This window comes from Pongo pygmaeus, chromosome 9 (assembly GCF_028885625.2).
Source record: "Pongo pygmaeus isolate AG05252 chromosome 9, NHGRI_mPonPyg2-v2.0_pri, whole genome shotgun sequence".
Classification (NCBI taxonomy): Eukaryota; Metazoa; Chordata; class Mammalia; order Primates; family Hominidae; genus Pongo; species Pongo pygmaeus.
In genome coordinates, this window is record NC_072382.2 from 14,024,768 (window position 1) to 14,052,644 (window position 27,877).

A 27,877-nucleotide genomic window follows, 5' to 3' on the forward strand; every position below is an offset into this window, starting at 1 on the left:
GAATGGGCAGGGTTTGAGGGACACACAGGTGAGTGGAAGGGGTGGCCCTGCTCTAGCAGGTTGCTGGGATGCAGGAACAGGGAGGTTGTCCAGGTCACGGCAGCGCGTCCTCTACCAAGGGACGTGGACACTAGCCCCCTGAGCACTGGCTGGGGGAGCAATGGGTTGCCTTCACCAGCCAAGGCAGGAACTTGACAATGGCACCTTGAAGACTAAAATGCTTCTATTCCATCGCATCACCAAACATCTTTTTGAAATGCATCACCCAAGTCAGCCACCCCTTGAAAAACAGTTTTCTAAAGACTCGTGTCTCCTCAACTAAACTCTTTATTTTTGGTTTGGTTTTTAAGTAGGCCATGGTTTCTTTGAGGCCACCGTATGGTGGCCAAACTATAGATGAAAGAGCTTTTATTTAAAAAGGCACTGATGGGAGACACTGGCTGCCCCAGATCCTTTGCCCTCCCTAAGAGCAGCCTCTCAATTCCCTTTTGAGGAGCCCCCTCACCTCCACCAGATATGGGAAGACAAATGGGGTCCCTGTTTCTGGATTCCCAGCATGGTCAGGGGAAGATCTGTGACCTGGGCTTGGCCACGGGGCTCTCAGAAGGCAAGGCCTGGTTGGAGGGTGTTGGTGGGGGCAGAAAGCTGAGCAGATTCTGGGAGCACCCCACCCCATATCCTAGTAACTCCCTTTTGCTCTTCCAGACTTGGATTCTGTGGCTTGGACCATTGATGCCTGTGCTCCCAGGAGATACAGCATCCAATGGCGTGGAGAAAGGCCCCATCCCAGGATGTGTTCCCACGTTGCTTCACCTTCTTAGGGAGCCGCCGCAGTTGCGCATGGCCTCTCCCTTGATCAGACCCCAGGCTCCTGGGTAGACCTCCTCTTCTCAGTTGCAGTGAAGGAAGCCGAGGCCCCACGGGATTAGGTGTATGTCCAAGATCTCCAAGTACTAGAGGAGTCTGTTTTAGTCAAGGGAGTTATTTAAACCAAAGGAACATGACCAGCCCCATCTCTGACTCTTGGGTTAGAAGATGAACTGTGATGGGCTGAAACTACCTCAGCTTGGGACTTTTAATTGCTGGCTGAAGCAAAAAACCAAGTTGGTTAACATTTACTAGGCGCCCCTTTGTGCAGGGCCCTGGGTGGCACTGGTGCCCTGTGGGCTTGACAGTCAGTGGAAAGGAAGTGTCTAGATGAGGGGGTTGGGGAGGGGAGTCACAAGACAGGGAGTGGGGTGACGCTGTGGGTCAGGGTGGTGCCCACCCAGACCCCTGGCTGGCAGCTGCGGTGAACGCGCAGAGCTGTCTTTGTGCTCAGGTGAGCAGCCTCTGACCACCACGGCTGCAGAGGTCCCCGGGAGTCCCCTTCTTGTGCCTCCCCAGAGGGATCCGCAGGGGTGGATGCTGCACAGAAGAGGCCGAAGCGCTCGATTTGTCGGGAAGGAGGAAAAGCACTACCTACAAAGAACTATTCAAAATGCACTCGCCCCGCTGAGAGCTTCCTTGTCACTTCTTACCAGGGACAGAGTCTGAGGAGAAAGCCGATTTCACTCAGAAGCCACTCCCCAGCGGGCAGGGAAAGGGGGCTCCCTTCAGACACCCCCCGAGTCTCTAGTTGGAAGGCTGCTTGTTTTGGGGCTCTGCCCACCACAGCTTCCACAAGTGGAGGGGCAGCCGAGCTGTTGCGCAGCAGAGTGTGAGCTGGCCTGCCACTCGGGGCAGCAGCGCCTGTCCCGAAGGCTTCTGGCCTCTGTCCATGTTCTGGCCGGGGTAGAAATAGGGACATGATTTCAAGTGAAGAGCGGACAGTTTTCTCAGGACAAACAGGTCTGGCTCTTGGCTTTGCTCCTGGATCCCAGTTCTGTGGGGTAAGAAGGAAATGTGTTAGAGGAAGACACCGCAGAGGTGATGCAGGGAGGTCGGGGACCCATGCTCTGGGCTCCATCTTGGGGATGGCTGCTGTCCTGAGCCAGGGGCTCCTTCTCCCCGCTGGCAGGTTGGCAGCTCTAGAGGGGTGTGATTCCATCACGGAGCTCTTAGGGACTCTGCCTGTGTGGCCTTCCGAATGGAGTTTAAGAGTTGATTGTTAAGGTCCATGATTGTTCTGCTCTAATTGTCAAACCAGCTCGTATAACCTAAGCAGCGGACGTTTGTCTTTCCCTTTACAAGAATCAAGAGGCTGGGGGGTCCCCTATTCATGTATGGGCAGGGTGGGACTGAGGGGAGGCACTGAGTGGCTGCTGCTCACCCCCAGGACTGTGGGGGACCCCGGGGTGCTGGGGTCAGGCTGGAGACGGGCTCACCTTTACAGCCTCTGAGCCCCGTGCAGATCGTAGTCACTGTCGGAGGAGTTGTCAGGCTGCGTGGAGGAGCGATGCAGAGCCCCTTCCAGAGCTGGGGAAAGAAAGGACGCTGTTTGCAGAGGGTTTGTGACTCCACAGAGCCCCTTGGATCCTAGAGCCGCTGCCCACAGTGGGTTGGAAGATCACAGGGGCTTTATGAGCCGGTGACAGCCCCATATCTGTTTTGATCAAATCAGCCAAATGTTCACTAATGATGCTGAACTCCAGGCTCCCTGGGGCTTAATTGGTAGTGCCAGTCAGGGAGCCTTTAGTACAGCGCTCCTGCAGCCCACTTAATGGCTCTCTTCTGGCCTGGAGGAATCCAAGGGGCCTCATTTACCATCCAGGCCCCTCAAGGCCCTGCAGGGAAACAGGCCCATTAGGTCACAGCAAGGCTGGGGTTGATGGCTTTCTGAGTGCATTCTTCTCTCCAGATAAGTATTTCATGGTCTCAAACGGGACAGCTGGGGCCCGTAAAGGCTACATCCCTTCCGCACCCCTGCTGCATCCTGCGACGTTTGATCCCCCTGCACCCTGGGGTCTCCATCCTGTCTTTGGGCCATCACCCGACCTTCAAGGGCATCACGTGACCTGCCTTGGCGGCCTGCTGCAGCCCTGCCTGCGTGCCTGGGAGCACCCGCTGGTGCTTACCTGGATAAGCTGACAGGCGGGAGTTCCTGGGAGGTTGGCTGTATTCGTTATCCACGTGGGAGGCTGTGGTGTTCTCAGCATGGGACCGGACGGTCACCGTGTGGTTGCGATGGAAAGACACTGGGCAGATGGTAGGAGACAGTGTCGTTAGACTTGTGGCTGTGTCCTCCGCCTCCTTCCCCAGCAGGTGCCCAGAACTTTAATCTATTCCCATGATGTTAGCGGGGAGAGGGCAAAGGCACCCACAGCGCCTTCAATGCATCCCCCTCTCCTCTCTTCCCGGGAGGTTCATGCTAGCAGTATCAGCAGCAGACTTTTAGAGCAGGTTTGGGTAACCCAGCAATCTGACTGGTGGGGTGGGGCCTTCCGTGAGTCAGTCATCAAGCATTTACCAAGCAGGAGACTGGAGCACAGGTGACGGGACAGATCTGCTCCCTGCCCTCCAGGAGCTGAGGGCCTGTATGTTATTAAGAAAGGCTGGGCAACACAGAGCCCTCTTGAAGGATTTGGCCCTGGACTTGAAGAGGGAAGAAGGTGGAATGGGCGGCAGGAAGAGCACCATGTCTCCATCCATTAGGGTGTCTCTGACTGTGGCTGGAAGGAGGGAGGATGAAGACCAGGGATGGTGTTGGGCTGGCTGCACCAAAATGTCCTAATACTGGCCTTGTAAGTTGTTCCATGATGAAAATAGCTTGGACAGCCCTTCTTAATGGATCCTTGCTTTGGAGATGGGCAATACAAAAATGCCCATTAAGGTTCTGATAAGTCCTGAAATAGCCATGCTTAGCTGTGCCTAACTCATGGTTTTCCAGATCTGTTGATCAGGGAGGACTCTTTTGTGAGTGCTGCCTGTGAACATCCACTGGCCACTGTGTTGGGGAATGCTGCTGGAGGAGGCGAGGGCTGCTGGGGACCCTAGAGATGAGGCGAGGGACAGAAAGGATACCATGAGATGTTTCTATACTCTGAGGCTTCAGCGGTAGAAACCGCTCAGCCATCTGCCCATCAAGAAGCCTCCGCCCTCCCTGGTGTGGGGACGTCTGTTGGCCACAGTTACACGTCAGACAAGCACCGTGGAGATCAGAGGTTTCAAGCAGCCACAGGCTCCGTCTGTGGTCAGCAGAGAGCCTCGACTCTGCCTCCATGGCCTCCTCTGTCCAGGGCCTGAGGGAGGCTCCTGCCTCCGGGGACACTTACTGTTCTGGTTCATTCCTGTTGGGCCAATCCACTGGCGCTGCTTCTTCTGGCGGACTGGGCAAGAGACAAGAAAGGCACATCAGAGTGGTGGGGGCAGGAGTGTGTGGGGGGACAGGCAGGGGTGGGGACGGGGCTGGGCCTGGGAGGGAGATGGTGGCGGCAGGTGCAGCTGAGGGCAGGGCTGTTGGGCTCTGCCCCCTGGAGTCTCTCGTAGGCCTCGGTTTCCTAACTTGCTCGGGAAGGGAATTGCAGCCATCCTGTGCCAAAGGAGCAGGCTGAGGATGGTGTAGAGGTGCCCGGCTCCCCAGGAGAAAAGACCACAGGCGTTTGGAACTAGACCTGGGCAGGCACTAGGACCCAACACTGTCCTGCTGGGCCCTCTGTTCCCAATCTCTTCCCTCTCACTTCTTTGTCTGAATAATTTCCTCTTAAGTTCTGCAAGGCAAGGAGAACAACCCCCCACGTTCACAAAGTGTGCAATCGCCCATTTGGTAGATGAAGAAACTGAGGGTCAGAGAGAGGAAGTGTCCCAATCAGCATCCCGGGCAGTGGTAAGTGGTGGGGCTAGGCCTGGGATGTGTGTCTCCTGCCATCAGAGGCCGTGCTGAACACCCTCTGGGCCTGCCACAGCCTTGGGAATGGCCACACCTTCTCTCTGACCTGGAATGGGTCTCAGCTGGGCTCCAGAGATGGACAAATGAGCAATTGCAATTTTGTTTACTTTCTGTTTCTGTTACTTGGGGCAGAAAATGGCTAATGGGCAGGAGAGGGGAAGGCTGGGTGGTGAAGCAGAGGTGCCCTGCGCGCCCAGCTCTCTAGAGGCACGACCCTTCCTCCGGGGGATCTAGTGCAGCCCGTCCAGTCTCTGCACGTGGGAACAGAGCCACTCAGGGCCATGACACCTACATTTCTTCACCAGCTTCTTGTAGGCAAGGGGGCCGCACACGACCAGCAGCACCACCAGGAGCACCAGGGCCAGGATGATGCTTGCCACTGTGCCTGCAGCCAGGCCTGCGGGGTTTGGATCCTGGCCTGGAGAAGGAGGAAGAGTTAGGTCAGTCCCAGTCCTGGGGGGAGAAAAACTGTGGGAGGGAAGCTGCTGGCTGCCTGGCTTCCGCCGTCATCCTTGCTCATCTGAGAAATTCACCAGCATGCACGGAAGGCAATGATCTATTTGGCTGTCCCTCCGTCTATCTCTAGAATTCCCTGCTACCCACTAACCCACCCACCATTTATCATCTAACAGTTGATCATCTAGCTATCATTTGCCACACTTGTTATAAGCTATTTAATTTTCTACCATTTGCCAGTTATTAGTGATCACCTTGCCATCATATACCATCATAAACCAATATATGATCATATACCAATAGCCAGCTGGGCCTCTATTCTTGATCCATCCATCCATCTGTCCATCCATCCTTCTCTCCATCCATCCATCCATCCACTCACCCATCCATCAATCCACTCATCCATCCATCCATCCAACCATCCATCCATCCATCCATCCATCCATCATCCATCATCCATCCATCCACCCACCCACCAATCCATCCATCCATCCATCCATCCATCCATCCATCCATCCACCCATCCACCCATCCACCCATCCACCCACCCACCAATACATCCATCCATCCATCCATTCATCCATCCATCCATCTATCCAACCATCCATCCATCCATCCATCCATCCTCCATCCACCCACTGATCCATCCATCCATCCATCCATCCACCCACCCACCCACCAATCCATCCATCCATCCATCCACTCATCCATCCATCCATCCAACCATCCATCCATCCACCCACCCACTGATCCATCCATCCATCCATCCATCCATCCATCCATCCATCCATCCATCATCCATCCACCCACCCACCGATCCATCCATCCATCCATCCATCCATCCATCCATCCACCCACCCACCAATCCATCCATCCATCCATCCATCCATCCATCCATCCATCCATTCATCCATCCATCCAACCATCCATCCATCCACCCACCCACTGATCCATCCATCCATCCATCATCCATCCACCCACCCACCGATCCATCCATCCATCCATCCATCCATCCATCCACCCACCCACCAATCCATCCATCCATCCATCCATCCATTCATCCATCCATCCAACCATCCATCCATCCACCCACCCAACCATCCATCCATCCACCCACCCACTGATCCATCCATCCATCCATCCATCCATCCATCCATCCGTCCATCCATCCATCCCTCCATCATCCATCCACCCACTGATCCATCCATCCATCCATCCATCCATCCATCCATCCATCCATCCATCCATTTCTCTCTTTTACTTGCCATTTAGTTACCATTCATGTAGCAAATATGTGCTATTTGATTTTCTGGCTTCCACCTTGCAAAAGTAGAAGGCAGAAGGAGAAGTTCTATGACTCATCAGCTGCCTGACAGTGATCTGCCTGTTGCTTGCCCTGTCTCCTGTTATTGTTCATGCCCATTGCTGTCTGAGTACTCTTGCTCCCTGGCCCTCCAATTTCCCTCTCTCCATCCTTTCTGGGTCTCTGGGACTCTCTGTCTAGCTCCCGAGGGCTGCCCTTTAGAGACATGCACCCTGACCAGGTCCTAGAGGTAAAGTTGTAACTGCTTCCACCCACTGTGGGCTGTGGCCAACTCACATGTGACAAACACCTTCTTGCAGTAGGAATTTCTCTCGCAAAGTTCATGGCACTGGGACAACTTCTGATGGGGACAGGAGAGCCCCCGGGATGTTGGGTCACCAGTGTCCAGCACTCGATAGGAGTTGACGCCGCCACACTGCTGCTCCCGGCACACCTCCTCCCACCGCAGTGAGCTCCTGAATGAAGAGCTGTCGCACAGGGCTGCCCACTGAGCCCCCTGGCGCACCTCCACGGTGCCTTCACAGATGCTGCTGCCCCCCACCAGACGGCTCTGCACCTTGGGCTGGAAACCTGAGAGGGGAAGCAATGGGAAAGGAGGGTGCAAGTGTGACCCTGAGCCTGTGTGCTGCTTCCTGGGGCCCCATGCCACTGGCAAATCAGAGCCCTGGCTAGGGGAAGGCACTTTGTGGGACCACCAGGAGAGCCAGCCTTCCTTTCTGCCCTTCCTTCCTTCTGGTACCCTCTGTGGCTCTTCCCCTGACACAGCACTGTCTGGTGCCTCTGGGCAGCTGCCAGCACCATCCTGAGACACAGCAGCATAGGCGCTTTCTGCAAGGAGGCTGTTGGCAGCCACAAGCAGGGAGTCAGCTCCATGCCAGGTGGAGATAAGAGAAGAGCGTGGGAAATAGGCTCCACCTAGGTCCACTTCTCACTTGGAAACATCCTGTCATTCTCCCGCTGCACTTTGGGAAGAAGGAGGACTTTTCAGAAGAGGGAAACTGAGGCCCGGGGGTTGGAAAGACCTACTGCCCTGAGTCCTGGCAGTTCACAGTTGGGACAGATCCTGCTGCCCAGGCACTGAATGCTGAGGGCCAGGCTTTCAGCAAGTGGGGCCTGGCTCAACAGAGGCACGCATTTATTTCTGCCTGCCAGGGTGGGGCCTGGGAGTCCGTAGCTGAGGCCCACACATGCTCAGTTTAGAGAGAGTTGTGATCTCACCAGCTTTGGCCAGTTTCCATAGCAACATCCACCTTCAAAGCCCTAGTAAATCTATTTAGAAGAAGCTTCCAAGCCAAGAACCCTGGGTATGGTTTTACAGGTTGTAGCCTGCAGGAAGGATAGTAGCTGAGGGGCGGGTGGGACTGCGAGCCAGCCCCTGCTTCCCTCATCAGGCCAAGAGTCCCTTGGGAGCTGCTTCTGCTGGGGGAGGGGCAGCATTTTACTAATTTACACCAGGAACCCAGCGTGCTTGCAGGACAGCCAGGTGGCCCTGAGCAGTGATTCCTAGATTTGTGCACATAAATCACTGAGGACCTTGCTGAAAAGTGGATTCTGATTCGGAAGGTCCGGGCTGGGGCCTGAGCACCTGCATTTCTAACCAGCTGCTGCTGGTCCAGGACCACACTGAGTCACTAAGACTCAGAAAACAGGCTCTAGAGTGACCCTGCTTGAACAGAAATCCCAGCAAGTGCTCTATAGTACTGGGCGAGAGGTTTAGCCTCTCTAAACCTCAGCCTCCTCACTGTGAAAAGGGATGATAATAATAACACCCACCTCCTAAGTCCATGTGAAAAATTTAGAATGGCCAGGGATGGTCCCTGTATGAAGTAAGCTCTCGGTAAGTACAGTGCGGACTTTACTGAGAACACTTCCGGCCATGGGAACCCACTACTTCCGGAGGGAGAACGAAGATTCTCCCTTCGTTTCAGCTGCGGTTTCTTTCCTTTAGTTTTCTTCATTGATCCTGGTTTGGCCCACTGGGGTCTCACAGACTCAGTCTCACCTGCCTCCTCCCCTCAACCACACAGCGGCGTCGTTCTCTTTACCTTGTCAGCGCATGGCGCAGGACCCTCTGCAGAGCCCTCTTGGGGGCTGTCTCTGTTTCTCTCTTTGCCTGCTGTGCTCTGACCCCGGGCCTCAGGGATCTCCCACCTCTCACCATTGCTGCAGTGTCAACTCTTGGGATTTACAAATGCCCTTCCTGCAAGGCCCACCCTTCCAAGTGCCCCATCTTTGGCACAAGCCATAATTCCTACCTAGACATTTTTTTTTTTCTCCCCCAGACCCACGAAGAGACCTTGCCTCTTCCTGGAAGTCCTGCCGACTCCCTTTCCCCATGTGGCAGCTGAGCCAGTGGTTCCTTTGGGCGTGGGGTGTGTAGCTTTGCAGAGATTATCAAGGCATTGAGTGTGGATGCATCCTCCCCACCCCAACCCTTGTTACCTCTTAGAGGTCAAGACCAGGCCTCCACTTCCCTTGTATTCTCCTTAGTGCCCTGTGCTGCACACATGTTCCCTGACCTTCTGAGATGCTCTGTGACCCCACCCAGGGCAGCAGAAGGCGTCATGGGGCTTGGCCAGGTCTCACTTACCTGAGCAGAGGAGGGCAAGAACTCGGCCACTTTTCTGGGGCTTGATTTTCCTGAAGCAATGCTCCAGGGAGGTACAGCTTGAGTTCTGGATCTTCCATTGGATTGGCAAGGGCCGGTGTTCCCGTGGCTCCCCTGGGTCTTGGGCTGTGGCTGCCTCGGTCTCTGGCAGATGCTTCAAGAAGGAGCCACACTGGAGGTTGTTGCAGAGGAAGTTCTCCAGGTCCTGGGTCTTGTCCTGGGCCTCATAGCTGATGGTACCCCCCAGGCTGCCACTGTAGAACTCCACCACGCCGGCACAGTGCCAGCTGCCAGACTGTGCCACCAGCTGCAGCCTTGGAGGAGCTAGGAGAGGAGAGAGTGGGAGGGGGAGCCAGCCTGAGCGCCAAGGTCTTCCTGGGCACTCCTTGCTGTTTGGCCCCAACTTGTGGACAACTGCTGACTAACGCTTAGCCTTGGGAGGTGATGGGGTCCCAAATATTGCATAGAACACACCAATACTAAACATTTCCACCTTTATCAGAAATTCAAATGTAACTGGGCATCCTGGGTTTTGATTTGCTAGCTCTGACTCCCTATGGGGGGTTCGGAATCCTCTTACCTGTGGGCTCTGGAGTTGTGGTGGGTGGGGGCCTTGTGGTTGGAGGTGTCGTCTTCTGGGGCTCTGCAATGAGACACTCTGATGAGGGAGGAATGGGTGGTGTGGGGAGGCCCGGGGGCAGCTGGCAGCCTTGAGAGGACCAGGAGCTCCTGGCGTGAGTGCCGCTTGGCACACCAGGTCCACTTGACCCACATGTTGTCTCTAAGCCTCCTGCGAGGCGAGAAGTACCACCCCACTTCACAGATGGGAAAATGGAGGTTCAGAGGCGACGATGAAGTCAGTGATTGGCAGAACTAGGTCCTCCATTGCCATCCTACAGATGGGTGCTGGCCCCTTCCAGTCCCCCTCCTGGTATGTGTCTTGGGGAGTGGTTATAAACTGGGGTCCCCCCACCCCTTCCACCAGCCTGCTCAGACCCTAGATCACAGGCCTTGGGCAGTCTCCTTGGGGCTGGCGCCCAGGCCCAGGGTGCCCGTGTGGCTGGCTAGTTACCCACCTAAGCAGGTCAGGCCCAGAGAGTGACACATGTCATTTCTGCTGTGGCTGCAGTTGGAGAAGGAGCCCAGTTGTCCGTAGCAGATGATTGAGCTCTGAGGTGTGTAGGTGACAAGGAAGGGGCCAAGGCTTAAGGGCACCCCACAGTTCAGCCGCTGGCAGACTTTTGACGCTTGATTGGGGTCCTCCCACTGGTTGGAGCTCCGGCCCCAGCTCTGGCTGCAAACCATGTGCCATCTGTCCTTGATGTAGACCTCCAGCTGGCCCTGGCACTTGGAGTTGGAACGGGTGAGCCTTGCCTGGAAATCTGGGGGTCAGAAAGATGTGGTGGGGGTCAGGCTGGGAGGGGTTCCCCACTGGCACCCCTCACTGCCTTCTCCCTAGGACGCCCAGTCGAGCTCCCTCCTGCCCCGTGGGCTGCCTGCCTCGCTCCTTGTGAGCTTCGTCCCTTCTGGGGCACTGCAGGGGCTTCCCAGAGGGCCCTGACCCAGGCAGCCCCGAAGCTAGACCCAGGAGGGTGGGGCTCCATATTTCAGAGCCAGAAGGGAGCTCAGATAAATGGGCAAGGTGTTCTCGGCATCCACTGTCCAGCAGGATGGCCCCTGTCCTGGAAGTTCTGTCTCAAGGGGTCTGAGATTGGGGCTGGTGTCTGCTTTTTAAGAGATCTTTAAAAATTAATTTTAGGCCAGGTGTGGTGGCTCATGCCTGTAATCCCAGCACTTTGGGAAGCTGAGGCGGGCAGATCACCTGAGGTCAGGAGTTTGAAACCAGCCTGGCCAACATGGTGAAACTCTGTCTCTACTAAAAAAAGAAAAAATACCAAAAATTAGCTGGATGTGGTGGCAGGCGCCTGTAATCCTGGCTACTCGGGAGGCTGAGGCAGGAGAATTGCTTGAACCTGGGAGGCAGAGGTTGCAGTGAGCCAAGATCGCGCCACTGCACTCCAGCCTGGGTAACAGATCAAGATTCCATCTCAAAAAAAAAAAAAAAATTTATTGAGGTAAATTTACATACAGTGAAATGCACTCATTTTAAGGGTACTGTTCTCGATGGAATTTGACAAACGTATACATGCATGTAACCACCACCATAATCTAGATATGGGACATTTCCATCATCTAGAAAGTTCCCTAAGGCCCCTTTATAGTTAATTTCCCTGAATCTAGCCTCAGGCAAACACTGATCTGCTTTCTGTCACAAAAGATGAGTTTTGCCTGCACTACAATGTCATAGACATGAACTCATATACAGCATATATTTTATTTTTGTTTGGTTTGGCTTTTTTCGCTTAGCATGTATTTGAGATTTAGCTATGTTGTTGGACGCATAAGTAGTTCATTCCTTTTTATTGCCGAATGATAGTTCACTACACGGACATGCCACATTTGTTTTCCATTCACCATTTGATTTGTTTCCGGGTTTTGCCTACTATGAATAAAGCTGCTGTGAACATTCACATACAGGTCTTTGTGCGGGCGTTTCCATTTCTCCTGGGTAAATACCTAGGAGTGGAATTGCTGGGTCATGGGTAGACATGTGTCTTGTGTGATTTTATCAAACTCTATGAGGGGAAAAATATATGTGTGTGTGGTGTGTGTCTGTGTGGCATAGTGTGTGTGGTGTGTTTGTAGTGTGTTTGTGATGTGTGTGTGGTGGTGTGTGTGGTGTGTGTGTGGGGTATGTATGTGGTGTGTGTAGTGTGCATGTGTGTGTGTGGTGGTGTGTGTGAGGTGTGTGTGTGGTGTGTGTAGTGTGCATGTGGTGTGTGTGGTGTGTGGTGTGTGTAGTGTGCGTGTGTGGTGTGTGTGGTGTATGTGGTGTGTGGTGTGTGTGGTGTGTGTGTCTGGTGTGTGTAGTGTGCATGTGTGTGTGGTGGTGCGTGATGTGTGTGGTGTGTGTGTGGGGTGTGTGTGTGGTGTGTGGTGATGTGTGTGGTGTGTGTAGTGTGCGTGTGTGTGTGGTGTGTGTGGTGTATGTGGTTCTGTGGTGTGTGTGGTGTGTGTGGTGGTGTATGTGGTGTGTGTAGTGTGCATGTGTGTGTGTGGTGTAGGTGGTTGTGTGGTGTGTGTGGCGTGTGTAGTGTGCATGTGTTGTGTGTGTTGTGTGTGGTTATGGTGTGTATGTGGTGTGTGGTGTGCATGTGTTGTGTGTGGTTATGGTGTGTATGTGGTGTGTGTAGTGTGCATGTGGTGTGTGGTGGTGTGTGTAGTGCGTATGTGGTGTGTGTAGTGTGCATGTGTTTGTGGTGTGTGTAGTGTGCATGTGGTGTGCATGTGGTGTGTGTGTGTTGTGTGTGTGTTGTGTGTAGTGTGCATGTGGTGTGTTGTGTGTGTGTTGCGTGTGTTTGGTGTGTGGTGGTGTGTATGGTGTGTGTCTAATGTGCATGTGGTGTGTGTGGTGGTGTGTGAGGTGTGTATGGTGTGTGTGGTGTGCATGTGGTGTGTGTGGTGTGTGTAGTGTGCGTGTGTGTGTGGTGTGTTTATGGTGTATGTGGTGTGTGTGGTGGTGTATGTGGTGTGTGTAGTGTGCATGTGGTGTGTGTGGTGGTGTGTGTGTGTATGAGGTGTGTATGTGGTGTGTGTAGTGTGCATGTGTGTGTGGTGTGTGGTGTATGTGGTGCGTGTGGGGTGTGTGTGTGTGGTGTGTGTAGTGTGCATGTGTGTGTGGTGTGTGTGTGGTGTGTGTGGTGTATGTGGTGTGTGTGGTGTGTGTAGTGTGCATGTGGTGTGTGTGTGGGGTGTGTATGGGGTGTGTGTGGTGTGCGGTGTGTGTGTGGTGTGTGTGGTGGTGTGTGTGTGTTGTGTGGTTATGTGTATGTGTGGTGTGTGTGTGTGGGGTCTGTGTGGGGGATATGTGTGTGTATTTGCATAAAGAGCTCCTTGAAGAATATGCAAAAAACAAATAAACCTGGTCATTACCTGGGGTGTTGGGGTCAACGTCGGGGGCGACTGGGATAGACGGGAATAGAGATGGAAGTGAGACTCTTCACTACAGATCTTTTTATATTTTTTTAAATTTTTGAGCTGGATGAATGTGTCACCGATTCAGGAAATTTTTAGAAATGTGAAAGTCTCTCCCAAGTGATTCTGAGGGGGAGGTTTTCTCTAGTCGGGAACCACGGTGGGTCAAGCTGCCCTTTTCTTCCGACGAGGACACTCTGGGGCCAAAGCTCAGGGCCAGGGCTTGCCAAGGGCACTTGGCTAGTTAGAGGCAGAACGAGCGCGTCTCAACACCTAACATCGGTGGGATGCTTTGCAGGCTGTCCGCCCAGCGAGCTGGCTCGTTGCAGCTTCACCAGGCAAGAGATTTTCTTCCCATTTTACAGCTGGGGAAACTGGGGCTCAAGAGGTCAAGCAGTGTGCCAAAGCTTGGAGCTAGGTTGCCAGTGCAGGGTCCAGATCGTGCTTAGGGCCTGCCAAGGCCCCTGTCACCCCCTCTGGCTGCACAGTGGCATCTCAAGACCCTTCAGCCACAATTCTCCCCAGGTACATTCAGCACGATATTATCTCAGTCAATGTGAAGGAGAGGTCTGTGGTGAAATAAGGGTGCAAACTGCTGGGTTAAAAAGTGTCATGTATTTCTTCGCTGCAGGATTTCTCAGATCCTTTACTGGACCGGTGTACACTGTCAGTCTTCAGTGGGAGATGCTGTGTTGCCTGCCCTTTGTCCAACATGTTCCATGGAACCCTATTTGGGAAACAGCCTCTATGACTAAACTCCAACCTCTAAGGCTGGACATTCCACACACTTCACCATCAGTCTGCAGCCTCTCTCTGCAGACTCTGCTCTAAACATCTTTGACCATGGAGTGTCTGTCAGGAGGATTGGGTAGGAAATAGGACTTTGCAAGGTACATTTATGAGCTGGAGTGTTTTCTGTGCATGGTGAGTGGGTCATAATAATTATCATGAGATCTGGCATTTGTGGGTGATTTACGGCTGTCGAGGGCACCCACCTACATGTGAGCATCTTAGATGTGCAGTGTCTGCATCTATGTGCCTGTGTGTATGCTGGGGTTCACTCTCTCTGCAGGGTGGGGTTCACTCTGGCAGAAGTGATGGCTTCATGGAGAGGTCCCCGATGGCCTGATGAAACCACAGCCCCACTTTCCCCCTGCCCCAGGCCTTTCTCCACGTGGCTCTTCCTTACCTGGGTCATACCAGCTGAGCCGTCCAAGGCAGGAAGCGACTGCAGAAAGGAGAGAGGAGGGTAAGGAAATGAAACCTCCCACCCTCTCCCTTCTCCCCAGCTCACCCACCCACAGCCTGAGCAATGGCCCTTTCTGCCTCCCCCTATCCACTCTCATGGGTTTTAGAGACAGGAATTTTCATACTCCAGGTTGGAACCCCTGAGTGATATGAATTCTATTTAGTGGGTTGCAACTGTCCGTTTTTTTTCTTCTTAAAAAACGTTACTTTTAAAATGAACATACGTGAAGTTGATTTTTCTTTACTGCATGATTCCGTGAATGTCACATATATAGATGTGTGCGACTGCCATCACGATCAAGGTATACACCAGTTCCATTACTCCCTACCTCAAATTCCCTCATGCTAACCTTTGTAATAATGTAACCATCAATTATTACTATTATTACTTTTTGAGACAGGATATCACTCTCCTCACCCAGGCTGGAAGGCAGTGGCATGATCACGGCTCACTGCAGCCTCAACCCCCCTGGCTCAAAGAATCCTCCTACCTCAGCCTCTTGAGTAGCTAGGATTACAGGCATGAGCCACCATGCCTGGCTAATTTTTTTACTATGTATGTATGTATGTATGTATGTATATGTAGAGATGGGGTCTCACTATATTGTCCAGGCTGGTTTTGAACTCCTGGGCTCAAGTGATCCTTGTGCCTCAGCTTCCTGAAGTGCTGGGATTACATGTGTGAGCCATGGCACTCAGGCCATCAATTTTTAAAAAAATGAAATGGAGTAGAATAGAGAGGCCGTGCACGGTGGCTTATGACTGTAATCCCAGCACTTAAGGGGGCCAAGGTGGGAGAACTGCTTGAGCCCAGAAGTTGGACCCTGCAGTGAGCTATGATCATGCCACAGCACTCTAGCTGGGTAACAGAGTAAGACCCTGTTTTTTTGTTTTTTGTTTTTAATAAATAAAAAAGAGAATGTCAGAATGCACTGATCACTTTTTGTGTGTTGGGGGTTGCAATGTAAAAATGTCCCGCATGTTACTTCCACTCAAAAAAGTTTGAGCTCCTTAGTTCTAGAGAATGGAGAAATGATCCAGAAAGGGGCTGGGCACAGTGGCTCATCCCATAATCCAAGCACTTTGGGAGGCCGAGGTGGGGGGATCACTTGAGGTCAGGAGTTTGAGACTGGCCTAGCTAATATGGTGAAACCCTGTCTCTACTAAAAATAACAAAAATTAGCTCGGTGTGGTGGTGCGTGCCTGTAATCCCAGCTCCTCGGGAGGCTGAGGCAGGAGAATTGCTTGAACCTGGGAGGTGGAGGCTGCAGTGAGCTGAGATTGCACCACTACACTCCAGCCTGGGTGAGAGAGTGAGATTCTGTCTTTACAAGAAAAAAAAAAAGGAAAGAAAGAAATGAGCAAGAAAGGGAACCAAGAGAACATTTGCTACTTTCTAGCATTCCCAAGGCAGGGTAAGAATGACAGACACTTATCTTTAACAGCTGCCCATTTCTGGAGAAGACCAAGCTCAAAGAGATGGCAGGACCTGCCCACAGTAGTGTAGCCAGCTAGTTGGCAAGGGAGCCAAGGCGACGGGCCCAGGGAACAGGGGTCTGCAGGGAACCAGCCTTCCCCTGTGTGGACCACGTGGAAGCTCTGCCTCCTTGTAGCCTTGTCTCACTGTGGAGCGGGGGCAAAGTGGCCCATTGCGGGGCTCTCAGCAGAGCAGCTCATCTGTGGCTGGGGAAAAGGTTTAATTTGGGTGGGGACGAGGTGGAGTAGCAAGCTCACGTGGCTTCAAAGCTTAACCTCTGTATTCACCACCTAGCATGATCAGTTAGGGTGCAGGTACAGTATTTTAATTTCCATCTGTCTGACTTGGATTTACTCTTGGATTTACGGCACTGGGTCAAGGAGACTGCTTTATATATTAATAGTGAAAGGCTGTGTTCAAATTGTTTGTGAGAAATTGTTGCTTGGTGTTAAAAAATAGGTGTGTTTAGCTGGGCCAATGGCTCCAGGCTGTAGTCCCAGCTACTCAGCAGGCTGAGGCAGGAGGATCACTTGAGCCGAGGAGTTTGAGTCCAGCCTGGACAACATAGCAAGACCCCATCTCTTAAAAAAATGTGTGCTTTGAAAAAGCTGTTCTTGCTTGAGTGTTCTCAAGCTGGTGGTTGAATTTTAAGGGGTGATGTGCTCCACAGTTCATCCTCGTCCCCGAATCAAGACTCTTTGTAATGAAGTCATCATCGCCATGTGATAAGTTTCCTCTGAATCTGCAAGATACTTTCGTGGCTGTTGCTCTAGGAGTCACGGGCCTTGGAAGGGGAAGGTTATTCTCATAAACAGGGAAGCGTACAGAGCTCTGGCCTGGGTGGAAAGGGATGGTCTAGTTGTCAATCATCTGATCAATTTTTTATTTTTTATTTTTGAGACAGAGTCTTGCTCTCTTGCCCGGTCTGGAATGCAGTGGCATGATCTTGGCTCACTATAACCTCTGCCTCCCTGGTTCAAGCAATTCTCCTGCCTCAACCTGCTGAGTAGCTGGGATTACAGACATGCACCACCACGCCCAACTAGTTTTTGTACTTTTAGTAGAGATGAGGTTTCACCATGTTGGCCAGGCTGGTCTTGAACTCCTGACCTCAGGTGATCCACCCACCTCAGCCTCCCAAAGTGCTGGGATTACTAGCATGAGCCACCGGGCCCAGCCAATCATCTGATCTATTGCAATGGGCAGGGCAGCCTCAGGAGGCCATCGGGGAGATGTCCAGCTAGCGAGAGATCAGGAAGGAGCCCCTTTTGCCCTGCCCTCGCCTCTCACTCCTGACCTCTCATTCCCACCTCCCTCTCATCCCAGCGGCCCATCAGGAGCAGGGCAGTCCGCCTTGAAGGAGTCATCCCTCTGGCTAAGTCTCGAGGGCTAAGGCAGCTTGAAGTGCCGCCTGTGGGGAGTGGGAGTCCGAAGATCTGCCCTTCAGTGCTACACAGCTCAGGATGGGTTTTCAGTCACCGATAACTTTCTACTGCTCCAGTTCTGAGTATCAGCTCTGCCACTTCCTGCCTATAGAGTCTGGGGTGCACGTCTGTCCTGTCTCTGTGCCTCCGAGCCACGATTTCCTCACTCATAGCATGAGGATGAGCATGGGACTAGCTTTCTAGGGCTGTTGTGAAGATGAGATGAGCTAATCGGTGTAAAGGGCTTAGCCCAGTGCTTCCTGGCCTGTGTTCAGTGCTCAGAGCTGGTGCTACTGATCTGTGGAGTAGGCTGGGCTGGGGGAAGCTGTGCCCAGGGCGGCAGACCCTCGGGGAGCTTTCCCAGCGGGAAGATTCCCTGTCCAGGAGCACACAGAGCCAAGCCATGGGGCTCACCACTTCCTTCTCCTAACTTGGAAACTTCGCGCAGACGGTCCAGAGTTAAGGTGGTTCAACTTATGACTTTTCAAGTTTCAATGGGTTTATTGGGGTATTAAATGAATTTTTGACTTAGGATGTTTTCAGCTTATAATGGGTTTATCAGTAACCCCACTGTAGGCCAAGGAGCATCTCTATTTCCCGAGTCATCATACACAATGTTCATTATTAACAGCAGCTGCCAACTATTGAGCACCTGCTGCATACTTAGCCCTTGGTATGGTTCATCACAGATATTGTTAATCTTTCACACAGCACCATCATGAGAGTTGAGTACGTTCCTGGTATAAATGTCAGGAGAGGGCAAATGCCCTGTCCCGTGTAATATGGCTGGCGGGTGGAGTCGAACCATGTGTCTGACTCCAAAACCCATGCTCTCTGCTCCCAGCCACCCAGTTGCTCCTCCAGAGTGCCAGGTTTGGAGATGCAGAGATGAACACCACCTGGATCTGACCTGGAAGCGCTCGTGCAGCCAGACCCTGAAGGCCTGGGGACAGGGACTGGGCCTGACAATCTTGGCAGATTTCACACAGAACAGCCTGGGTCTTGCTCAGAGAACATTCTCGGGAAAGACTGAACAAGCTGGAGAACCAAGTGAAATTCTTTAAAAAATGCTCTAACAAATGCTTTAATAAAAAAGATATTTATGCGTACTAGAGCGTCGCCCTGGAACCTTCCTCCGGGTGCCTGTCTGGTCCCCAGATGAGCAGCACTTCCTCTCCTCTCCTTCCATCTCTATCACCGTCACCATCATCATCACCATCGCCGTCACCATCATCATCACCATCACTGTCACCATCACCAACACTTTAAAAGTTTTCACTCTTCCGGGCCTTTTACACATTAACTCTCCCTGTCCTCACCACAATGCTATAAAGTAGGTACTATTATTTTGGTCCCAATTTTACAGACCAGGAAACTTGAGAGGGGTTAAATGACTTGTCCAAGCAGCTAATGAGTGCTGGGGCCCGAACTCAAACCTAGCTGCCTGGCACTGAGTCAAGCTTGAGCTTTTGCCAGTGAGGCCCAAACTGCCTCCCTTCCCTCCAGCAGGAAGCCTATGATGGCCTGCCCCAGGTTTCATTGATTCCTGCACCACCCTGGTGTGCAATCCTGATCAAAGGGAATGAACTTGTGATTCCATTCAGTCAGTAAAACATGCAGTGGGAAGACTTAGCTATGAAGTGCTGTGTGACCTTGGCAAGCCACTCAGCCTCTCTGGGCTCAGTTTCTTAACCTATAAAGATTAATCCCTCACCTTCCCCCTGGTTCAAACACCTACGATCTATAATCTTTAGCTCCTGATGGATTTCAGCAGCTGGTGGAGGGAGGGCAGTGAGATGTACAGCTGACTTGGAAGCTTCCTAAGTGTGTAGTGTATATTCTTTCTGCCTGTCCACGAATATGTTCAGGTTTTTTTTTATTTGCTTGTTTGTTTTTCACTTATAATCCGGGGAGCAGAATGAACATTGAGGTTTTGAGGGTCCACAACCTATTTCCATTTTTTAGTTGCTTCTCACAGGGGTCAGACCAGCACCCTCCATCCCCTGAGCCCTGCGGTCTGTGTTCAGGGTCTCCCTGACCCCCTCTGGGGGGTCTACAGCTTACTCCTGCGCCATCCTTCCTAGCCTCATGAAGCCTGAGGCGCCTGCTATTGCCAAAGCTGCGGACAGAATCCCTGAGACTCGAGACCAGGAGGCCCCCGAGGCCTGGAAATGCTATGCCGTTTCCTTATCCGCCGGCCACACCTCACCCCGAGCAACTGGGACTACGGATGAGAATTCTCTGAAGACCCCTTCCTTCTCCTGCCAACCTCCCCTTGAAGCTCCCACAATTTAGGGCCTGGACTGGGCAAACCCAGGCAAAACTCAGGGCCAAAGAAGTCAGAAGGCTTATCACACCCCCGGAGCCCCCGTCTCTTGTCTTTGCATTGGCAGAGAGAATATTTTTGGCCCTGCCTGCCCTGAGGTCTTGGTGAGGATTCGATGCCTTCCCGAAAGCAGCTCCAAGACATTAATATCCTCCTCCCCGTCCCTCTCATTTTGGCTCTCATTACGGCATCCTATGAGTTGTATTTGCTCTGCATAGTGTTTAAAATTTTTTTGAGCCAAATTAAAAAAAAAAAAGGTTTCTTTTAATTTTGTTTTGCTTTTTAAACACATTTCAAGATCCAGGCGTTTTTGAAAAATAGGACATCCTGGCTCCACTGGCTGTGCCTCTGGCGGCCCCAGGCAGTGGCGGTGGCCCTTGCCTTCTGTTTTGTCAACGCTTCGCTGGCACCCTATGGTCGCCATGTGTCTGGAGAGACCTGGCTTCAAACACATGGCAGTGTCTGCAGCGAAACATATGCAGTTTCACACTAAGTGGGATGCGTCAAGATTATAAATAGCCTCCCATTCGTTCAGGTCAGGATTTGCACCAAATGCATTTGCCACAAACTTACAAATGTTTTTTGGGCTTTGGAATTACAGATGAATATTTGTTGACTTGCATGATGGGTCCCAGTTTACAGAGGAGGAGGCTGTCGTGGTGCATGGGAGTGAGAGCTCAGCAGAGCCAGGATTCAGCCCAGGGCAGCTGGCTTCGTAAACTGCACTCCTGGCCCCTGCCTCTGGCTCACTCCTAGGTCCTGCCTGGACCCTTCAGGATTTACATCTGACGCCGCCCCTGCACCCTGGGAAATGGAGGCAAGGGTGTGGCCTGCTTAGGGTTCGGCAGGCACCCGGATTCACAGGTCTGTGATAATGACCGATGATAATAAAATGACAGCATCCTTACCCTGTGCAGACCCCAGGACAAGGATTTTTCACAGAAGACCCCATTTCTTCCTGGAGCCTCAGAGGACGGGGGGCTATCACCACTTTGTTCCACAGATAAAAAACCTACGACTGATTTAGTGTAGTTTGCAAGTCAGGTGTTCCCTTTTTCCCGTAAACAGTGATTCCTTCTAACAGACCTCCCCATAAGCTACAGCCTCCCCATAAGCTACAGACCTCCCCATAAGCTACAGCCATCGATGTCCATGAAATACAATAGATCTGCCTGTGTTTTGGGGAGGATTCTGGATTTTCCTTCCTCGAATCCTCTATGTTGGCTGACTTGAAAGGTCAGAAGCCCCTCTTTTCTGAAACGACAGTCATCTGTAGAGTTGGAGCCGTATCGGGGCTTTAGGGAAACGAAGGTCGTAAAGGACCAAAATTCCCTTTCTTGGGTTGAGCACAGATGAAATGATTGGTTTATGATTAGGCCGCTTTTATGTGCAAAACACATACAGAATCACACTGGGCTTACACCAGGAGAGGCCTGGGAATGGAGTCTGCAGGAAGGAACAGCAGATCCAGGTCTCTAACCTGGCTCACCCAGGGCCTGTCCCAGTGAGCGGGCAGTGGGTCACGGGCAGAATGACCTTTGCTGTTTGAACTGTTATTTCTCTCTCGCGCTAGTGGTCTGCTGTTGCGTGAGTTTCGCACCATATACGGTGTCTCTGCTGTCACACAGACAAGGCTTTGGTTTTGTTTAGAGCTTTACCTACCCCAAAGCTCTCTCATGCACTAGGCTCGTTCTTTCTACCCACAGCCCTGTGAAGAAGGGACCATGCTCACCTCCATTTTCAGATCAGGAAACTGAGGTTCAGAGAGACTGAGTGACTTGCCCAAGGTCACACAGCTAGCTGGCGGTAGAGTCAGGAGAGAAACCCTGTCTCCATCATCTGACAGGGCCTGTGGGAATCTACCCCAGGGAGGCCCCAGAGCCTGCTTGCTCTGGAGTACAGATGGGGGAAACTGGGGCCAGAAGGAGGGAGGGGTTCATTCCGGATGCCTCTGTGGGAATCTGTGGCAGTGCATGGGACCCTTGTCGTCTCTGCAGACTGCCACCACCCATTTCCTATGCTATTCCTACCGTATCTATCCCCCGGAGAGGAGTATTAGGGTCCCTCTGGACACCATGAAATTCAGGCCTTGAAAGGTACATGATGATGATGATGATGACGGTCACGGTGATACTGGTAGTTATAGAGGAAGTGATCCAGGCCCACAGTCTCTTATCTGCAATTCAAAATCCAAAATCTAAAAGTCTTGTTCTAATGCATTTGGTGGGAGGGTGTTTGCTGTCTTTACATTCCTCTAAGTGTGCAAATTCATGTTTCACTGCAGAAATGGGAATGTGTTGAACACAGGGTGCTGCCCCAGGCCTCACTGCGTGTGTTAAGAGCGCACAGTATGTACACAGTATTTCCTTCTACAATCTGAAACCTTCTGAATTTCCAAATGCATCTGGCCTGGGGTTCAAGATGCACTTGAGGACCTGGAGAGGTGAGAGTTATGCTCACCTCTCTGCTCCTGTGTGGCTGTCCAGTGCATGGGGGAAAAAGCCCAAGTCCTCATGGGGGCTGCCTCATCGACCCCCCACTGACCTGCGACTGGAGGTCCCTCTGCCTGCAACGCTCCTCCTCAGGTCCCACACGGTGGGCTCACTCCCTTCTTTCAAATATTGACTCAAATATCATCTTCTCATGAGAGCCGCTGAATCCTCCCCAGGTACCTCACACCCCGCCAAGGCTTCCGGTCCCAGCCCTCCTCTATCTGTCTGTCTCCACACCTCTCATGACCGTCTAGTATTCGCATAATCACTAGCTTAGCTTGTCTCTTGTTTGTCTCCCCATCACACCCTGACTATTATGCCAGATCCACCAGGGCAGGGATTTTCCACTGTTTTGTTCACTGCTGTGTCCTCAGCACTTAGAACAGCATCTGGCACATAGTAGGTGTTCAATCCATACCTAGTCTCTGAATAAACCCGATGTAATGATTGCAGTGATATTTTGAGGTAGACACAGCAAGGAACCCCTATTTTTATAGATGAGACCCTGAGAGATGTTCACTTGTGGGTGGCCAAGCAGAAATCAAAGTAGGTCTGCATTGCTCCAAAGCTCCCCTCCACAGGGCTGTGCACATACGTGTTCATATGCACACACAGCACATGTGCACATGGACACACACACAGTAGATGGTTCAATCAATTTCTCACACACACACAGTAGATGTTCAATTTCACACACACACAGAGTAGTTGTTCAATTTCACACACACATACAGAGTAGATGTTCAGTTTCACACACACAGTAGATGTTCAGTTTCACACACACACACAGAGTAGATGTTCAATTTCACACACACACACAGAGTAGTTGTTCAATTTCACACACACATACTGAGTAGATGTTCAGTTTCACACACACACACAGTAGATGTTCAGTTTCACACACACACACAGAGTAGATGTTCAATTTCACACACACACACAGTAGATGTTCAGTTTCACACACACACACAGTAGATGTTCAGTTTCACACACACACACAGAATAGATGTTCAGTTTCACACACACACACACACACACAGTAGATGTTCAGTTTCACACACACACACAGTAGATGTTCAATTACACACACACACAGAGTAGATGTTCAGTTTCACACACACACAGAGTACATGTTCAACTTCACACACACACACACACAGAGTAGATGTTCAATCAATTTTGTCCGGTTGAGCTGAATTTGCCGCCTGGGCACTGCGGGGAAAACCTCTCTGAACTGGTGGCGACAGAGTGACCAGGAAGGCCAGTGCCAGCCCCTGGGCCCCCAGCTCCCTTCATTCCCTCCTGGAGGTGAGGAGCTCTGGGTCTTCGAGGAGCATGATCCAACCAGGGCCTCACCCAGCCTGGGACAGTGGGCCTGCTGCCCTGCTCCCAGTAGGAGCCCCACCCTCTCAGGCCTGTCCTTCCCCCTTGCCTTTGCCCTGCCATCCACTCTGCCTGGGACCCTCTTCCCTTTTTTCTCTGTCTGGCTGGCTCCGTCCCTCATTCAGGTCTCAGATTCTCAGATGAGACCTCGCCTCCTTAGAGAGGCCCTCCCTGCCTGCCCAGCCAAAGGGATGTCCTCCTATCCTAGTGCAGACTGTATTGTGCCTGAGGAACTTGCTGTTCTCCGCATTACACTCAGTATTTCAAAATGTGTAAATATTTTGGGTGCCTTTTTTTTTTTTTTTTTTTTGAGATGGAGTCTGGCTCTGTTGCCCAGGCTGGAGCGCGATCTCGGCTCACTGCAACCTCCGCCTCCCAGGTTCAAGCGATTCTCCTGCCTCAGCCTCCTGAGTAGCTAGGATTATAGGCGCGTGCCACCACTCCTGGCTAATTTTTGTATTTTTAGTAGAGATGAGGTTTCACCATGTTGGCCAGGCTGGTCTTGAACTTCTGACCTCAGGTGATCCACCCATCTTGGCCTCCCGAAGTGCTGGGATTACAGGCATGAGCCACCATGCCCAGTCTTTGGTGCTTGCTTACTCGTGTTCTCTAACAGGTCTCCTGTTAGCTGGTCAGATCCTTGAGGGCAGGGACTCCTGCCTTGGTCCCTGTGTCCCCAGTGTTTTGCACAGAGCTGGATGCACAGGAGATGCTCAGTAATATTTGTAGATGAAAAATGAATGAATTAGTGAATAAATAGCCTGTGCAAGAGGATTGAGGGGTAGAGAGATTGATGGCTGTGCAGGCCTTGGGCAAGACCCTCCTCCCCATAGGCTCCTACCTCGCATTGTTTCTTGCTGACCCTGGTAATAATAATAATCACAGTTGTTGCTGTTACTATTGTTTATTGAGTACTTACTATACTATATGCCAGGATTGTACTTAAGCTCTGTGTGCATTGATTCATTGAATCCTTGTAAGCCTCTATGAGGTACTGTTGCACCCAGCTTACAGATGAGGAAACTGAGGCTTACAGAACTAGTCCAAGGTCGCCCAGTTGGTAAGTGGCAGACTGGAATTCAAACTGCAGAGTCCATGACTTTCCCATGTCCCAGTGCTGGCTTTTAGAGTCGCATCGGCTGGGCCAGTCAGGGATGTGCAGTTGTTACAGCTGCTTCCCCGCCTCACTGCCGGCAGCTGTCCAGGCAGGCTGGGGCTGAGAGGGGAGCAGCTGTGGGAAGCCCTGGCCGGTCACTAGCACCCAGGCATGCTGGGGGCATCTTCATGCCTCAGGATCCAGAGGTCCCCAAGCCCCGACGCCAGCCAGGAGGCTATGGTGTCCCCAGGGCTCTGGCATTGCTTCATCTCTCCTAGGAGTGGCTCAAAGGGTGCCTGCACTGTTTGACTCCAGCCCCAGCCCCAGCCCTGGCCCTTGGTGTCCCCAGCTCTGGTGGCTGTATCTCTGCTGGTGGAGGTTGTGTCCCGGGGCCATTTTCCTGCACACGGAAGTGGTTTTGGTGGCCTTCCCTTTTAGCTAAGGGAGGGGCCTCTGCGAAGGCAGGAATGCTGGGCTGGGGTCGGCTCGGCTGTGCACCAGCTGCTGCACTCTGGGTTTGCACTCGGCCTTCCTGGGCCTCGCTTTTCCCCGCTGTAAAATGGGGCCAATGGGCCCACCTACTTCATTGGCTGTTGTGAAGCTTGCAGCAGAAAATGGCTGTAAAAGTGCTTTATTAACAGTGACCCACTGAACAAAGGGAATGCTTGGTACCCACTGGCTCACTCAGACACTGGGAACTGAGTATTCCTGGGGTTCAAGGAGGTCCCCATACTGGGGGTGAAGGGGCTACTTCCAAGTCTTCCTGACTGTGGCCTGTGTTGGGCCAGGGGACTTGCCTGGTGCCATCAGGAGCCTCACCCATGATGGGATTCAGTTGGGAGGGCCCTAGAGCAGGACACGGGCTGCCATACTCAGCTGGGAGCCTCCCAATCTCAGTGAAGTCTGAGGCCAGAGGTGAGGAGCAGGTGGGGGGTCTAAGGGCCTGGTCCCTCCTCAGCAGGGTCCCCGAAGCCAGCCAGAGGTCTGTCCCAGGCCTCTTACTTTGGGACAGAAGGCATTTTGTACCTGTTGTTGTTACATGTGAGAAGAGCCATGTGAACATGTGTGCAAAGATGCCATTGTCACATGTGTTGGGGAAATAATCATGCCTTTGGAGACCGCATTGTGCTCATGAAAGCACACACACATAGTTCTCACACACATGCGCACAGACTCCCACACACAGACTCACACACAGACTCACACATTCCCCCACACACAGTTCTCACACACATGAACACAGACTCACACACAGACTCACACACACAGAGTCACACATTCCCCCACACATAGTACTCACACACATGCCCAGAGACTCACACACAGACTCACACACAGACACACATTCCCCCCCACACAGTTCTCACACACATGCACACAGACTCACACACACAGACTCACACATTCCCCTCCCCACAGTTCTCACACACATGAACACTGACTCACACACACAGACTCACACACAGACCCGCATATTCCCCCCCACACAGTTCTCACACACATGAACACAGACTCACACACAGACTCACACAGTCACACATTCCCCCAACACAATTCTCACACACATGCACACAGACTCACACACACAGACTCACACACAGACTCACACATTCCCCCACACACAGTTCTCATACACATGCACACAGACGCACACACACGCATTCCCCCACACTCACACCTGCACACCCAGTTTCGCTAGAAGGCTGCTGAGGCTCCCTGCTCAGGCAGGCAAGGCCTCCGGACCCTCTCCCTGCCAGCCTGGAAGCTGCTCGCATCCTCCTGTTTCCAGCCCAGAGTCACGCACCTCTGTCACCCTGCCAGACCTTCTAAATCCTCAGGAAGTGGTCAGGCCTCATCCAGTTCACATCCCCAACCCCCACATTTCATAAATGGGGAGATCAAGGCCTGGAGAGGCTTGGGGACCTATCTGAGGTCACACAGGGTGAGACAACCCAGGGCTGGAGTGAGAGCAGGCCCAGCGTGTACTCATCCCAGCCAACCTGGCTGGGCCCCTCTGGGACTGACCCAGGACTGGGCGTGAGAGGGCCTAGGACTTCCGCTATGAGTCCTTGACATTTGCTCAGACATCGTCCTCAGAGGCGGCTCCACCCTGCCTCGGCGCACTGTCCGTCCAGAGCATCATCAGAGCTGCCTCGGAGACGGCGAGTTTCCATGTCTCTGGAGGTGACCAAGTAAAGGCTGGGCTGTCAGTGGGGGACCCCGCAGAGGGAGGCCTGAGTGCTCTGCTAAAATCCGACTCAGCCTAGGAATCAAGTTGTCTGGGCCCCATCGGATGCGGGTCCTCCCTGCAGTCTCTCTTGCACTGGAAGGGTAAAGCAGGGTTCTCAATAGCGCGTGAGAGAGGCAAGGTTGTGCTCCTGGCGGGTGGGACATGCAGGAGAGAGGGCCAAGCTGCGGCTTAGTGGGGGCAGGCAGGGATCCCAGTGGCCCCAAATGTCCACAACGCTCCAGAGGGGTGACATATGGACCCCAGAGTCAGCCTTAGGTAAAACTGGGAACTCCTTCATTGCACCGGAGCGAGCCCGGGTGTTCACAGGACACCCGGAAGGGGTACTCACCCAGCATCCCCAGCAGGTACAAGGTGACCAGCGGTTGCGGAGACCCCATGGGCATGGTTTCTGACCTTCTCTTGCCTCAGCCTGGGCAGCTCAGCACCGCAGGTGAGGGTGTCTGGCCCGGTATCTCACTCTCAGAGAGGGAGAGGGCGGGGTGGTGTGCTCAGGGAGGGGTGGGACGGGGAGCAGGCAGTGTGGGGCCTGCGTCACCCATGTTTGAAGTTGAACTGTCAACTTCCTCCTGGCAAAACCACCTGCCCCTGTTTGAATGGCAGCCCTGGCCTCTGCCAGCTTCCTGCCCAAGGTACCCAGGGCTGGGGCAGTGCTCTCGGCCACCCCCACACAGGACAAGGCCACACATCGTGGAGGGACAGGGCTGCAGGGGGTGGGGACCCTGAGCGGGGGTTACAGAGGCTGAAGGCCTAGCTGCAGCTGAGGGCTGGGCTGAGGACAGGTGTCCCTGAGGCAGGGGTCTGGGCGGGGAGAGGCGGGAAATGGGCAGCATGATGCCAGTTCTTGCTGCAGACTCCAGTGAGAGCCAGAACCAAACCCTCCATTCCCCCTTTGTGAGGGATGAGGTTGGAAGTTTGAGCTGACTTTCCACAGGTGTTGTTTGGCTAGCAAG

At 52.7% G+C, this 27,877-nt stretch overlaps 1 protein-coding gene across 1 annotated transcript; it reads right to left on the reverse strand.

The window, feature by feature from the left end:
• Positions 1–309: 309 nt before the first annotated feature.
• CD5 (CD5 molecule) lies at positions 310–27,382 on the reverse strand. The gene is made up of 11 exons (XM_054439771.2): positions 27,256–27,382; positions 14,420–14,458; positions 10,272–10,577; positions 9,776–9,838; positions 9,178–9,519; positions 6,864–7,157; positions 5,100–5,225; positions 4,194–4,247; positions 2,997–3,116; positions 2,307–2,397; positions 310–1,864 (listed from the first exon to the last, which is right to left on the reverse strand). The coding sequence occupies exons 1-10, from the start codon at positions 27,308–27,310 to the stop codon at positions 2,309–2,311; spliced, it is 1,488 nt and encodes a 495-aa protein (XP_054295746.2). The 5' UTR covers positions 27,311–27,382; the 3' UTR covers positions 310–1,864; positions 2,307–2,308.
• Between the last annotated feature and the right edge of the window lie 495 nt (positions 27,383–27,877).